Source organism: Pogoniulus pusillus, chromosome 25, assembly GCF_015220805.1.
Source record: "Pogoniulus pusillus isolate bPogPus1 chromosome 25, bPogPus1.pri, whole genome shotgun sequence".
Lineage (NCBI taxonomy): Eukaryota > Metazoa > Chordata > Aves > Piciformes > Lybiidae > Pogoniulus > Pogoniulus pusillus.
In genome coordinates, this window is record NC_087288.1 from 12,118,968 (window position 1) to 12,132,949 (window position 13,982).

Below are 13,982 nucleotides of genomic sequence, written 5' to 3' on the forward strand. Positions count from 1 at the left end.
CCCAGGCCCGCGGCACCACCCGGGCGGGGCGGGGCGTTTCTGGGCGCCGCTTCCGCCTCGGTCGGGCCCCGGCGCGGCGTTTGTGGCGTTGGCTGCGTTGTGGTGGGGCGCAGCATGCTGAGCCCGCGGGAGCGTGGCGGGGAGCTGGCCCGCTTCTACACGGTGACGGAGCCGCGGCGGCACCCCCGCGGGCACACCGTCTACAAGGTCACGGCGCGGGTGAGTCAGCGCCCGAACGGGTCCCGCTCCCGGCCTCGGCCTTCTCTGTGCTGGCTGCCCCGGGGTGCTGCGGTTGCCGCCGCCCTGCCCTTCGCATCCTTAGTACCCCGGACCCCTCCTGCCTGTTTTTTGGTGTTTAAGGCCGCCGGGGTGTGCAGACTAGAGGGCCTGGGGCTGGGCTGCCGATGAGGGTCCCTGGTGTGCTCTGCGTGCATCAGGCCGATCGCGACGTGGAAACCCCTTTCAGGAACGCGAGTAGGAGGAAGAGAAAGCTTGGATACGGTGGCGTTTCCTGAGGCTTAGCCTCTGTCGCCTCCTGCCAACTTGCAGCTTCGCATCAGGTTGTGATTGCCTGAAACGCGATTTGCAGAGAGCTGTCCATTTCTTTCCTGTTCGTTGCAGGATGGACTAGAATAGCTTAAAAACAGGCAACACTTCCCCCCCTCCCCTCCTTTTTTTCCTACGAATCTCTCGGGTAGGTTACAGTCGAGTTGCTGTCTTCCCTCCAGCTCCACAGTGCAGTCAGCTCTGGAGAGAAATGAGTGTGTTAACTACAGCACGCCTGTGCTGGAAGCGCGGAGCTGTGTGCTGGTCTCTTCCTTAGGGGTTATGTGTACCTACGGCTCATCCTCGTTTGGGCAGAAGAGTCTAGGTGAATAAGGGAGGTTGAGTAGGAGAAACAGGAAAGCTAAAGTAGGTAACTACACATTGGAGAAGCTGAAGTGGGTAACTGCGTATTGGGAAAGCTGGCTAGTTTTGCTGCGACCTCCTTCTGTTCCTCTAGGGACGTTTCGTGCTCTCTCTCCTCCAGTTTCCTATTTAGCCAGAAGGGAAGTAAGGAAATACACGGAGAGAGGTGCAAGAGGAGTAGAAGTTCAGGTCATAGGTATGGTGGGTTATACTGAGAGCATCAGCAAGTGGCATAGAGGGATGGAGTTTATTCAAATGGCCAGTGATTTTGTGGTTGTAGCAGCTGTAGATGTTCTGCCTGTGAGAGCAGTGTATATTTGTGTGCATCCTTCCCGTAATTCAAAGAATGTGTGTATTTATTGTAGTCCAACTGTGATCACTTTGTGTGACTTGTGAAATGGAAAAAAATAAGTCCTTTTTTTGGTCATGTTTCTACAAGTCCACTGAATAAAAGCATGGGACATGTACATATGAGAGAGTGATGAGTGAGGACATGGTCACAGGGAGTGATTTGCCATTGGAATGGACTGCCCAGGGACGTGGTGGAGTTGCTGGCCCTGAAGGTGTTCAAGAAAAGACTGGATGAGGCACTTAGTGCCATGGTCTGGTTGATTGGACAGGGCTGGGTGATAGATTGGACTGGATGATCTTGGAGGTCTCTTCCAAGCTAGTTGGTTCTATGATTCTATGTATAAAAGACTACTTTCAGTCCAATAAAGTGTATTCTGTGTGTTGTGTGTGTCAGCACTAAAACAGTACACTGAGTATTTAGGAGAGTGGGTTATCACTGCCAAGTCTCTAGGTTGATTGTAGGTTGGATTGAAGGGACAGGCCTCTTCTGAGGTTGACCTTCAGAAAAGGATCTGAGGAACTAAATAGGACAACACATAAATTATTATGTACTGACTTAAAGTTGGCAAGGGTGGTAGATAGAAAAGGCAATGTAACAGTAGAACAAGTGTGAAACACGGCCTCTGGGTTTTAGTCCAGATTCATGCTAACTGGCTGGGTAATTACTCATCTCTCTGGGTTTCCTTCTGCCCATCTGGTAACTTACCTATCTGCCAAAACTCTTGCAAGGCTTTAGCTAAAGGTGAACTGCAAAGCAAAGCAGTGCCCTTTGGTGTTGTTTTGTGATGTGTAGCCATGCCTATGATATCCTCTTCCCCTAGCTCTACAAGCTCCTTACATCATGTACGCCAGCTATTAGAAAAGGAGGTTAGAAATAGTTCACCAATTGCACTTATGAACTGCCTGGTAGTGAATGAAGAAGTACCAGCTGCCAAGGTTTAAATTTGGTAAAGTTGCCAAATTACTCAAGAGTTAGCTTACTCAAGAGTGAGGAGAAGTTGAGGAAGGTTTTGTCAATGTAGACTACGCTGGAAGAAGAGGACTTTGATGTGCAAGGTGAGAGAAAGCACTTAGACTTGTGAAGGAAAATTTTAGGTCTTTTGGGAGGTTTCTAGACAAGGTAGCACTTCTCTGTTCTGTCTTGTCTCCTCCAAAATGGGTGAAAGATTATAGTGGCTTGGCTGATGCTATGAAATCTGGGAGGCTTCGGCAAGGATTACTGAAAAATGAAAAGGATAAAGCTAGCTTGTAGGGAGCATGAGGGTTATGTTATTATTGCTTCACGAGATGCAAGTGCAAATTCAGTGACTTCCAGTTTAAAGCTATGTCTTTGGGGCACTTGTGCTAAAGTGGAATGGTATTTTAGTCTCGGATGCAAGCAGGGTGGACTCCTTGGGCTTGCCTATAAACATCACCTATTAACTTCACTTATTATTCTGTGGTGTATAAGTGTGTGGACAGTCTCGGTTTGGCTTGACAATACCCTATTGTGCTTTGGTTAACAATAGGCTAATTATTTTGTTAAACAGCTTTGGCTGAGTTGTAATGAAGGGTATGCTGACTTGCATAAGATAATTGCAGTTGTAAATTAAAGATGTCTTTATTTGATTGGTTTGTTTGCGTGGATGTGCTCTTACTGCTGTTTATAAGCCCAGAGAAGAACTTGGTTTACAAAGGCTTTTGCATTCAATATTTATTTAAAGAAAAAAAAAAATCCTAATAAAGTACAGCCTTCTTGATGGTGTGTAGTCAAGCCTTGTTTCCACTGCAATTTTCCTCTGGATGGAGTAATTTATAATTAATTAGGCAAAGAGTGTTTAAGGAGAAACAAATACACAAAGATAGTCAGAAGTGTGTGCGCATTGATGACTTCAAGTAAAGTGGAAATATTGTCTTAGTAAATGCAAAGCCTCATGTTCACAGTGAGGTTTTGTGCAGCTTATATTAAGCCAGGTAGGCTTAATTAGCTCTGTTTATTTCAAATAATGTGGCCCTAACATGAATTAATAGGAAAAGACTGGGAAGATGAGGGGGGGAAGGGCTCTGTGTAGCTTTGTTTTGTGAGATGCTTTCTGTGCCGTTTTGCCTAGAATGTACATCTTTATTTCTAATCACAGAGCTTTAAAATACCTCACCTTGTGGTATTTAGATATTAGACTTCTCCAAAACTAAATGAAAGCATCTCTGAGTACAGAGGGACATGCAACTGTTTGCCTTTTCTAGATGTTTCTTTTCAGCAACAAATCATTTCACATTACTCCCCGACTTCCAGACAGGAGATCCAAGCACTTACATGGGTTTTTTTCTTGTTGTTTTGCTTTTCAGATCGTTTCAAGAAAAAATCCAGAGGATGTCCAGGAGGTAACAGTTTAAACTTGTGCAAATGTCTCTGTGTATCACACTATTACTTTTGAAGCGTCTTTAATGTAATTTAGAATTTCTCTGTTTTGTTGCTGTAATTGTGTGTTTCCATTTGTCTTTAGCTTTCCTAGCTGAAAACAGTAGCTAGCCTAATGTGTTGCAGTTCTGCCCTCAGTGATGAATGGTGACTTGAAACAAAGTCTAAGGGAGTAAAACCTCTTTTGATGACAAAACTGCTTTGATAACTTTGCAAGCTCTTTTCTCTTCCTGGAATTGGCAAATTGGTGGTTACTTAACTCCTACTGGTAAAATTAGAGATCACTCCACAATCCAAGTCTTAGGTCTCAGCTGTAGGTACTCTTTTCCTCTTTAATACATCACTGAAAAGCCTACATCATTACTATCTATTAGTGTGGAGAGGAAATGGAGGAGTGCAGTGGTTGACACTGCAGATCAGATATGGCTTTCTCTCTGAGGTTCCTTAAGTATTTTCCATAGACAGATATGATAAAACTTGAGAGTTGCTTGCTTTTTGCCCCTTCCAAAAAGGGTCCTATTAAGGGTCTGGTTTATTCTTGTGCCTCTTCATACCTCAAAAAACCCTGTTAGGAATCCCTCTATGGAGTTAAAAAAGATACAACACATGTGCACAGGTTGTGAATTGGTTTGCTGGCTTTTTTTCCCCCGGAGAAAATCAACCTTTTCTCCCTCTTTATTTCTTCAGAACTGATGTCTTGACAGTGATAGTGTTATACTATGTACACACAAAATCTTCTTTTAAAAGCACAACCTTGTGGCTTTTCAAACCTTATGTAATGTATGCATGTGTTCAATTTCTGGTGCAGTCTCTTGCTACAGTTGAGGAGAACCTGGATAGTTGATGAAAGAAGAGCCTATAAATGAATTCATTGCATCACTGTGTGGTCAAACATGAATTACTGATTAGTGGCTTGGCAGAGGTGAGAATTGGCTAATGCACCTAACACTCTTTGTTGTATCCTTTGGAAGCTTGAGAATCAGGCAAACATTTTTTGAAGTCTCTGTAAGATTAAAGTAACTTATCAGTATCAGAGATGAGTGTAGGTCTAGATTTAGACTGCATTATGGTAGTTTGTAGCTTGATGCTCACCTTTTCCAGGCAGACTCCTGAACTGAACCTGTTCATGAGCACATCCTACCATTTCCCACAAATGAAGTTTAAGGTGAACCACCTTATAGTAGCTGTTGATGAGCCATTCGTCAGAGAAATGTATTGTGAGTGTCTTTCAGTTAGACTACTGCATGAATATGTTAAGCATTTTTGAAACAATAGCAAGCTCTAGTTTTTTAGGCATTGCTTTGGTTGTTGCTTTGATTTCTGGCTGTAGGTTAGTCATTCAGGAGCCTACAAACTCCAGTCTGCAAGACAACAAATTTGCAGTGAACTTACTGACAATTGCCCTTTCATACTCTTCGTTTTACCAAAGTAGTTCTTTTGCATGTGATAGCGTGTTAGAATCATAGAGTGGCTTAGGTTGGAAGGGACTTTAGAGGTCATCCCAGGGAGCTGGGGTTGTTAGCCTGGAGACACCTTGAGTGCTGTGTCCTCCTGAATTGAGGAGTGTTGTTGAGATACTGGAAAGTGCCCAGAGAAGGGCAGCAAAGCTGGTGAGGGGCCTGGAGCACAGCCCTGTGATGAGAGGCTGAGGGAGCTGGGGGTGTGCAGCCTGCAGAAGAGGAGGTTCAGAGGTGACCACTTTGCTGTCTACAACTACCTGAAGGGAGGTTGTAGCCAGGTGGGGTTGGTCTCCTCTGCCAGGCAACCAGCAACAGAACGAGGGGACAGTCTCAGGTATAGGTTTTATATTAGGAGGAAGTTCTTCCCAGAGAGAGTGATTGGCATTGGAATGGGCTGCCCAGGGAGGTGGTGGAGTCACCATCCCTGGAGGTGTTCAAGAAAAGCCGGGGTGGGGCACTTAGTGCCATGGTCTAGTTGATTGGATAGGGCTATGTGCTGGGTTGATTGGATAGGCTGAGTGATCCAACCTGGTTGATTCTATGATCTACTCCAGCTTTCCTGCCATGGGCAGACATCTCTCAACTAGACTCAGCTGCTCAAGGCCTCATCCAGCCTGGGCTTGAACACCCCAAGGGAGGAGGTGTGATGTGATTCCATTATAAACAGGCATCTGAAGGTACTTAGTTATTAAAAGAACTATCCTAGATGATGGTTGCCACAAGGGTGGGTCATAGTCAGAAGACCACATACTTTGGGAGCTTTTCTATTATACTACTTTTATATGATAGAACAAGAATTGTGGGCAGTCTTTGAAAGAAAAAGCATATACAGCTAATCTGTTCCCACTGAAAATAAACTTAGCTCAGTTTTATGGAATGCTCTATTAGAAATTCAATAGACAGAGTTTTGTTCACACAGCCACCTTGTTGCTTTATGATCTGCCTTGTGCAGCTCCATTCCTTTACCCATTTAGGAACACTTAGCTGTGCCTGCCTTCTCATTTAGAAGTCCCTTTTAATGCTACTGCTGTGATGTTAGTACATGCATCACATACATACAACTGTACACAAGTGTGACCTCAACTCTGCCTGTTTTTCTGTCATCTTTTAACTGCTCTTTGGGATACAGGCCTTTAATACAGCATCTCTCCCACTAAAGCTGATTGCAAATCAAGATAACCTTAACTGCTGTTACTGGGATGAGAAGGAAGATGAAATTGTAAGGGTTTTATTCTCAGGAGGATGGAAGAAGTTAATGTGAGGTTATGTGTGGAGGAGTTAGTAGATACAGAAAGACCAATGGATGCAACTTTTTAGGACAAGGGAGGTTATTTTTCCCCTGTACACAGCACTGGTCAGGCCACACCTTGAGTGCTGTGTCCAGTTCTGGGCTCCTCAGCTCACGAGAGATGTTGAACTACTCGAGTATGTCCACAGGAGGGCGCCAAAGCTGGTAAGGGGCCTGGAGCACAGCCCTGGGAGGAGAGGCTGAGGGAGCTGGAGGTGTGCAGCCTGCAGAAGAGGAGGCTCAGGGCAGACCTCATTGCTGTCTACAACTACCTGAAGGGAGGCTGTAGCCAGGTGGGGTTGGTCTCTTCTGCCAGGCAACCAGCAACAGAAGAAGGGGACACAGCCTCAAGTTGTGGCAGGGGAGGTCTAGGCTGGCTGTCAGGAGGAAGTTGTTGTCAGAGAGAGTGATTGGCATTGGAATGGGCTGCCTGGGGAGGTGGTGGAGTCGCTGTCCCTGGGGGTGTTTAAGAACAGCCTGGCTGAGGCACTTAGTGCCATGGTCTGGTTGATTGTCTAGGGCTGAGTGCTAGGTTGGACTGGATGATCTTGGAGGTCTCTTCCAACCTGGTTGATTCTATGATTCTGTTCTATGCTTTCTTGCTTTTAGAGATTGATGGTGGCAGCGTGGTGTGTGAGGCACTTGTAGCTATGCTAGTTTTGTGGGGGTTTTGTTTTATTCATTCGTTCCTAGAGGAGAAAGGATTGTTTGTTGTGAAACAGATGAGTTGCACAAGTTAATAGAGATATGCTGGCTCTAGCCCTGACAAGCACCTGATTGCATTACAAGCCTAACATATGTTTTATGATATCCTTGCTGTGCTTCGTTGGGCCTCAGAGAACCTGTCCTTCCTCCAAATCTGATTTCTAATGAGTATGTTGGAGTGGAAACTTAATTAGCTTTGCTGAGCTGCTGTGATGGTTTGGGAGTTCTCTGCCTCCCCACTCTTATGAAATCACCCTGACTAGACTCAGCTTGCTGGAAGTTAAGGAACAAAACTTCACAGCTTAGCACAAGATACAAGCAGATATTTACAATCTTTACAGCTAGAGACAGAAATAGACAAGTTAAAGGTAATACAGAATCACAGCAACCCTCCCAGAAACCAGAGTCCCCAGGAGGGGCTCCCAGCCACCCTTCCACCTTCTTTCCACCCCTCTACCTTATCCCAGAGGTTGCCTTACGTGCAAGGTGAGGCAAGGGGGGTTAGAAGCAGACAGATTAGTTACACAGAAGCAGCCCGAAGAGCCAGAGACACACACTCTGAAAGACAGACGTTTTCCTGCTCTCTCTTATCTGTGTTTGTGTTCTTGTTTTTATACATCTCAGCAAGTCTGAGTGCAGCAGACATCACCATTATTTCCTTTTCACAGCCTATAATCTAATTTTTCTCAATAAAGTATTGCAGTTAGCCTCAAACTAGCACAGCTGCATGCATGCAAAGGCATGATTTCCATCAGCTTCTGAAAGGTTTTAGGATGACTTTGGCTGCTTTTGCTACGCAAGCTGCTTATGGATATTTTTTTTTCCTCTTGGTGATTGGGAAATCACTTGCACAAGTTAAAAAAAATGATGCTTTTTTTAGTGGAACAGAACCTCATGCTCTTGATTTTCTGGCAGCTTCCCACTTTGTCTGACAATACAGTAACATAATGTTTCAAGACGTCACTATCTTTATGTTCTATATGCCCACTGCTCAAGACATGCTGATTATCTAATTTCTGGATATTGGAGTAGATGGAAGTAGACCATTGAAAATTGCTTCTGATTGCAAAATGATAGTTGGCCTTCCTGAGAGATTCTCTTTTTTCTTCCCTTGTCTGTTGAACTCCATCAAATGCTAGTTGTAATGCAGTCTAGAAATTGTGTGCACAGTAGTTGAGGCTGAATCAGAACTGCTAATTTCAGTGTAGCTAAGTTTATAGATTGTTGCCATATTAAAGCTTTTCATCTCCACTGTTAATAGCCTGTTATGTGATATTTGCATTGTTCTATAGGTAGGACTTACACCTGCTGAAATTTAGAAGGGCTTTGACCTTTGAGTTTAGAAGAAAAATCCAAAACTGAACAGAAATCCTCCCCAGACTCCCAAGAAAACAGCAGCAGCAACATCCCTTCCCCCTTAACATCTAAACTTTTATTTCTAAATCTGGTTTGCTTGAAAAAAGTAGTTTTTAAAATGATGATTGCTCCTGAGAAGACAGCCTGTTAAAATAGTCAGACATCTTTGGAATTGTTTATATTGTAGTTAGTTGTATTAAGCTAAATGATGCATTTGACTGATGAAGTATTGCAGTCCTCTCTTTACCCTGTTCTATTTTAATCACTTTGCATTAATGTTGAGGTTTATTATGATGGCTTAGTGAGTCTGACCAAAAATGAGGTCAAGTTATAAAATGTTTGTGTTCATTTTTTCATCCTGATAGCAAACCTGTTAGCAATCAAGTGTAAATTTTGTTGCTCATTTCTTTCCCTGGCCTGGTTTTCCTCTTGGGTTATCCTTCCTCCAATGGAATGAATAAAAGGAATGGAATGGAAGAAGGATAAGGTAGATACCTGACTGGGACATGACTACTGCTTTCTGTAAACTGTGGGCTGGGAAAAGCTTGTTTAGTGAATCAGTACTGTCTTTGCATTTCTGGAGTTGGAGATTTTGTCTAGATTACAAAAGGAACATGCTCAATCACTGCTCAGGTTTATTAGTAATAGACCATTTAAAATGAGGGCTTGCATTTACATCCAGTCAGCATTTTACATAAGTTACAAGCTGGTTTATAGTGCTAAGTGCTTAATGGGTCGTCCTTAAGAATCCTTTACTTGTATTGCTTTCTCTTCCCCGATTTTGTGTTTTGCTGTTGTGTCTCTTCCCTATACCTGCAGCTGTGCCAAGCACAGCATGCTACTGAGCACTGGATAGTGCAACACTGCTATTGGGCATTTGTTCCTCTCTTACTTGTTCTCTGTAGCTCAGGATCTCAGCGTGACTGAAACTGTTCTGCCTTTGCACTGTTTCCTTCTTTCAGCTTTTACTTTATTTTTTTCTATGCACTGTAGTGTTGTTAGCCAAAATGGAGACTGGGGACACATAATGATCCTGGCTTTTTAATGGTTGCTAGAGTTGGCAGTTAACATTGTGCTGTTTAGTTAAATCTATTTGCTGAAGGTGGTCTGATTTGCTTGAGATGATGTGCTTGTGGAGTGATGCAGCATGAACAATGAACCTCCTTAATACTTCTCTCCTCTCTGCTTCAGATAATCGTTTGGAAGAGGTACAGTGACTTCAAGAAATTGCACAGAGACCTCTGGCAAATTCACAAAAACCTATGCAGACACACAGAACTCTTCCCACCTTTTGCCAAAGCGATAGTATTTGGTAAGCATCATTTGTTTCTGACTTGCTGAAGTTCTTTGATACCTCAATTCTAGGGAAATATATCATGTTTTCTAGCTGCTTTTCTCCCTGTGCTTTTGTTACTCAACATTTTGGGTTGGTGTATCTTACTTGTAGGTGTGCTGCTATCATAGCTTGGTACTTCTGTTTATTTTTGACAGGGTAGTTGTGTCCTTGCTTCCATGTTAACAGATGTTTGGCATTTCTGGCATGAACCTGACCTAGGGTAGGGTGTCCCTGCCCATGGCAGGGGGGTTGGAACTAGATGATTCTGTGGTCCCTTCCAACCCTGACTGATTCTATGATCTACCATGTACTCTTTTTATGGTCTTGTTTTCAGTGAGCTTTTTGGTTTCTGAAGTGCTTATGGCATTGCTAAGGCACTTCCATAGCATTTGTGACTTGTTCTACTGGTTTATCTTTTTAAAGCATCCGGCCTGTGTTTTAGCTTTTTTTCTGGTGTGCATCTGCTGCAGTGTTTGACATTTTTTGCTGTGCATCCCCTATGTATGCTTTTACAATTTTTTCTTTGGGCCAAGGTTTTTTTTTTCAGACAGGCAGAAAAGGGACCTGGTGTACTGGTAGATAGTAGCTGAAGATGAGGCAGCAGTGTGCCCAGGTGGGCAGGAGAGCCAATGGCATCCTGGCCTGGATCAGGAACAGTGTGGCCAGCAGGACAAGGGAGGTTATTCTGCCACTGGACTCAGCACTGGTCAGGCCACACCTTGAGTGCTGTGTCCAGTTCTGGGCCCCTCAATTCAAGAGAGGAGATGTGATACTGGAAGGTGTCCACAGGAGGGCGCCAAAGCTGGTGAGGGGCCTGGAGCACAGCCCTGTGAGGAGAGCCTGAGGGAGCTGGGGGTGTGCAGCCTGCAGAAGAGGAGGCTCAGGGCAGAGCTCATTGCTGTCTGCAACTACCTGAAGGGAGGTTGTAGCCAGGTGGGGTTGGTGTCCTGCCACACACCCAGCAACAGAAGAAGGGGACAGCCTCAAGTTGCACTGGAGGAGGTCTAGGCTGGATGTTAGGAGGAAGTTGTTGGCAGAGAGAGTGATTGGCATTGGAATGAGCTCCAGGTGGTGGAGTTGCTGTCCCTAGAGTTGTTGAAGAAAAAGCCTGTCTGGGGCACTTAGTGCCATGGTCTGGTTTATTGTCTGGGACTGGATGCTAGGTTGGATTGGATGACCTTGGAAGTCTCTTCCAACCTGCTCGATTCTATGATTCTACAGGTTGTTTTAGTATATTTTTTTAAAGCACCCAGCCTCTGGTGGGGTTAAAAAAAATATATACCTTATGTGATTAGAGCATGAGTGGTGTTTTTTTGGCAGAGATCTGCTATGTGCTTGCCTTTTTTTTTTTTTTTTTTGGCAGGGTTTCTGATGTGAGTTCTGTGCTTTACTTGGCCTGGGTTTTTGGTTGCTGTAACATTGGTTCTTTTGCTTTGGATTTTTGGTGTAGGGCATTTCTTAGGTGTAGCTTCTTTTTGTTTATCACATTGTTTTCAGTGGTTTTTAAAGCATTTTTCACTGTTTTTTTAACATGTCCACAATGTTTGGCCTTTTTTTTTCTGGCATGCAATTCTACCAGGTGCTTTGTGAATGTTTCTGAGGCATTGCTAACTGTGGGGAATGGATTTAGTACTGCTTTTTAGTGGATTTTTTTGAAAGTGAGATGTGTGACATTTTTTGGGCATGAATCTTACCATATGTTCTTTTTTTCTGTATACTTTGTTGTTTTGGCATGTCTTTTGCTTTCTGAGGTGTTTAGGGGATGCTTTTCAGTTGGTGAAATGTGCTGGGGATTACTAAGGCATTTACATGGAGTTCACAAGTTGTTTTCATAGGTATTTTGTTTCCCCCTGCCCCAAGCATTGAGCCTTATGTAATATTCAGTGTTCAGCATGTTTGGCTTTTTTTTGACATGCTTTTGCTACATGCTCTCATCTTAGTCAAGGTTTCTGGTGTGGGTTCAGGGCATTTTTAGGTGTGATGTTGGAGTGCTGCCATGGCATTATTTCTGTCCAGGATTTTTTTTGGTGGGTGTGATGGTTTGGGAGTTCCCCACCCCCTTACTCTTATGAAATAATCCAGACTAGGCTGAGCTGGCTGGAAATTAAGGAATGAAGCTTTACATTCACAGCTTAGCACAAGACACAAGCAGATGCTTACAATATTTACAGCTATATACATAAATACACAAGTTAAAGGTAATACAGAAACACAACAGCCTTCCCAGAAATCAAAGTCCCTATGAGGTGCTCCCAACCACCATTCCACCTTCTTCTCAGCCCTCTACCTTGTCCCAGAGTTTGCCTTTAAATCAAGGTTAGTTTGAAGGATCAGCAAGGGGGACTAGCAAGCAGAAGGTTTAGTTACAAGCAGCCCAGGGCACCAACTGTGACAGAGACACACACACTGACTCTCCCTCTCTGTGTTATCTATGTTTGTGTTCTTGTTTTTATACACCTCAGCAAGCCTATGAGTGCAGCAGACATCACCATTGTTTCCTTTTCACAGCCTATAATCTAATTTCTCTCACTAAAATATTCCAGTTAGCCTCAAACTGGCACAGTGGATGTGTTTGTTTAGATGTCAGGAAAGGGTTCTTTCTGGTGAGGGTGGTGAGACACTGGCACAGGTTGCCCAAGGAGGTTGTGGCTGCTCCTTCCCTGGAAGTGTTGAAGGCCAGGTTGGATGAGGCCTTGAGCCATATGTTCTAGTGGGAGGTGTCCCTGCCTGTGGCAGGGAGTTGGAACTGGATGAGCCTTGAGGTCCCTTCCATCCTAAACCGTTCTATGATTCTGTTGGCATTGTCCCAGGTTTGGTTTGCATTTTGGGGCATACACTTAGGCTGTTACATTTTTGTGTTTTTACCCTATGGCCTGGTTGCTTTAGCATGTCTTGGCATCACATATGTTTTGTGTCATACATTGACATGGAAAAGAAGTGCAACCTCCACCATTTCTTAGCACTTTTCTATGTACTTAGGATAAGCTTTTTTTTATGATGATGATGACAGCTGTCATAGTGTAATTGTAGTTAGAAGCTATACTAGCTGTTCTTAGGGGAGGAATCAACCAGGTTGGAAGAGACCTCCAAGCTCATCCAGTCCAACCTATCACCCAGCCCTAGCCAATCAACCAGACAATGGCACTAAGTGACTCATCCAGGCTTTTCTTGAACACCCTCAGAGATGGTTACTCCATCACCTCCCTGGGCAGCCCATTCCAATGCCAATCACTGTCTTTGGGAAGAACTTTCTCCCAACATCCATCCTATATCTCCCCTGGCACAACTTAGCCATAATAGCCATCTTTTTTAGATTTAGCAGAAAGAGACATGTTTGAGCTGAGAAATCACACAACTTGATACTGTGTCCCCTTGTTCTATTGCTGGTTGCCTGGGAGAAGAGACCAAACTCACCTGGCTGCAGCCTCCCTTCAGGTAGTTGTAGACAACAGTGAGGCCACTCCTGAGCCTCCTCTTCCCCAGGCTAAATATCTTCAGCTCCCTCAGCCTCTCCTCACAGGGTTTGTGTTCCAGAGGTAAAAAAGAAGAGAAAATTGGAGTGGAAGAGAATATGGGCTTCTGATGTCTTAATTCTTAATTGGCAGGAATGTAAGTCAGTTGTTTTTACAGTAGCTCTCTAAGCAAGGGGAGAGTTAAGTGAAATACCTGCTGAAAAGCATCCTTCTATTGTGTTTGGTGAACAAAAAGTGACTGCAGTGTAGGTTATAAGAGAAGGAAATGCACAGAAATAACTGAGTCTAGTTATTTTATAAAACTTCTTTGAAGTTAAAACTAAACCATAAAGAAACCCATTGCAGTTGAATGAGATTGAGCCATAGCAGAATACAGGAAAGAGGAGGCAATGTAAAAATGAATTCAGAGTAGAAAGGAACATAACTTTCTGACTCTTCTTCCATTTGAGAATTACTTTTCTGCATAAAGCATAGAATTCTACTGCATTTTTGTACACAAAACTGCTGTGTGTTTAATTTAAAGTTTACCTTCAGACCAACCCAGTGTTTTTTTTTTGTACTAGGGGAATAATCTTGGTAGTTTTGAGTTTTTGACAAACTTGTTTTCAGTCTCTTTCAGTTAGAGGTGAGCTGCAAGGTCTGTCTCTGTGAAGTTCTTTTGTTTTCAATCTGCTTGAATAGAGCGTTTCTGCAGTGTTTCTTCCCT

General features: G+C 43.7%; 1 protein-coding gene across 1 annotated transcript in view; it reads left to right on the plus strand.

Moving 5' to 3' along the window:
- The first annotated feature begins 68 nt into the window (after positions 1 to 68).
- Positions 69 to 13,982, plus strand: part of RPS6KC1 (ribosomal protein S6 kinase C1) — a 97,819-nt gene continuing 83,905 nt past the window's right edge. Inside the window, exons 1-3 of the mRNA XM_064164490.1 lie at positions 69 to 219; positions 3,586 to 3,621; positions 9,659 to 9,779. Of these exons, the coding sequence (XP_064020560.1) occupies positions 115 to 219; positions 3,586 to 3,621; positions 9,659 to 9,779 (262 nt within the window). The 5' untranslated portion in view covers positions 69 to 114. The remainder of the gene's footprint in view (positions 220 to 3,585; positions 3,622 to 9,658; positions 9,780 to 13,982) is intronic.